The 1,664-nt window shown below is 47.6% G+C and overlaps 1 protein-coding gene across 1 annotated transcript in view; it reads left to right on the plus strand.

The window, feature by feature from the left end:
* Positions 1-1,172, plus strand: part of BCL2L14 (BCL2 like 14) — an 8,135-nt gene extending 6,963 nt beyond the window's left edge. The window contains exon 5 of the mRNA XM_015814624.2: positions 356-1,172. Coding sequence (XP_015670110.1) covers positions 356-397 — 42 coding nt within the window. The 3' untranslated portion in view covers positions 398-1,172. The remainder of the gene's footprint in view (positions 1-355) is intronic.
* The last annotated feature ends 492 nt before the right edge of the window (positions 1,173-1,664 follow it).

Raw genomic sequence — 1,664 nt, forward strand, 5'->3', positions numbered from 1 at the left:
GGCTTTGGAAAATAGCTTGACTTCCTCTTCTTTGGGGCAGCCCCTGAGATATTGGAACCCTGCTATCATGTCACCCCTCAGCAGTTTCTAACTGAGTTCCAGAAACGTTGTGTTGATGTGTTTTCTGCACGTGTGGCTGACCAGACAGCCTACAAACCAGCCATGTCGGTTTGTTTGCTTGGAAGTTGGTAATTTCTTTCACGCCCCAAAGGCTGGCATAAGGAAGAGGGAAGTTCTCAAAGACCATCCATGACAACCTGTTTCTCAGCTAAGAAACGCTGGTCAGGCTCAGAGCTTGCAAGAAACCTGGAAACACCCATAACTCCCACCCACCCCCTTTCTCCTTTTCTTCCAGGTGAAAGCCTTAGGATTTCCAGACCAGGAAGAAGTTGAATGAGGAAACGAGATCTTCTCCTTCAAGAGCGCTGGTTAATATGGAGAAAGTGATTGGGATGTGAGAGGGAAAAAGGAAAAACTTGGTCACTCTCCTGATTGCCTCCAATATGGGGAGAGGGTGGGCCACATGGAAACTTTTGAAAGACCAGCAAGGGCAGCCACCGGATGTCATGGGACGAGGGCAGGGCCTGCAATGGCTGACGCTGTCTTAGTCCTGCTCAGCCTGAGCAAGAGATGAAGGAGCCGTGCCTCCTTCTTCCTGGAGGGATCGGAAGTCTCCTGAGGGAATGAAACTACTTATTTTTTGCAACTTTGGCTTCAAGTTAAGCAGGCAACTCATCCTTGCTTCTTCAGTCTGCATGACCGCTTCAGGAAAAGAGAAGCGGTTGCCAGGAGTGTGAAGACCAACGTTGGGCTGCCAGGATCTCCCTTTCCTGAAGGTGTCTGAAGGACGGTATCCCCAAAAGACAAGATGGCGGCTACATCTTGACTTTTTTTGTGACCTGCTTGCCTTTCCCCCTGGGGGCCTTGTCAATATTGCTCATAAATTGCTGCTTTGGCTTAACTGTCTTTAGATGCTGGCTTTTTTCGTTGAACAGATCTCCCGCTGCCTTTCCTTGGGAGGTTTGCTACAAGTGTAAATAGAAAACGACACCATGACTTTGGCCCAAGAAGGTGTGTTTAGGGATGACAGACCTGAATCTGGATCTGAAAGTGATTGATCCTAAGAGACCAAATTAGCGTAAGTCACGACAATTGATTCAGATGCGCGTAATTAATAGAACAATAAAACAAGTGACGCCCACCCACCCCTTCCTTCTCTGCATTTTCTTGTTTAGTTGCTCTGTGGAGTGAGCACTCTGTTCTTCCCTCCTTCCTTGGTATCTTAAAAGCTCGCAAACAAGCCTGGAATCATGGTGTCCCCCTCTTCAACCTCTCTTAGGGATGAAGATTGCTTTCTTGGTCTTGAAGTGAGACCGTTGTCTTAGTAATTAGATTTTTGAAGAGTCACACGCTAATGATCAACAGTGTTGTTTTTTTGAGCCTCGAGTCCCCTGGCCGTGTCTAAGTACCAACAACAAAAGCTGTCATTTTGGGATGTTTTGTTTCTCCACCAGGTTGTCCCAGGGACTGATGTTCACTAGGGCTGAGAGGAACACATTGACCCAAGGTCACCCAACTGGCTTTAGGCCAGTGTTTCTTAACCTTGACAATTTTAAGGCATGTGGACTTCAACTCCCAGAATTCCACAGCCAGCGTTGCTGGCT

Source organism: Protobothrops mucrosquamatus, unplaced genomic scaffold, assembly GCF_001527695.2.
Source record: "Protobothrops mucrosquamatus isolate PMUCROS unplaced genomic scaffold, P.Mucros_1.0 scaffold268, whole genome shotgun sequence".
Lineage (NCBI taxonomy): Eukaryota > Metazoa > Chordata > Lepidosauria > Squamata > Viperidae > Protobothrops > Protobothrops mucrosquamatus.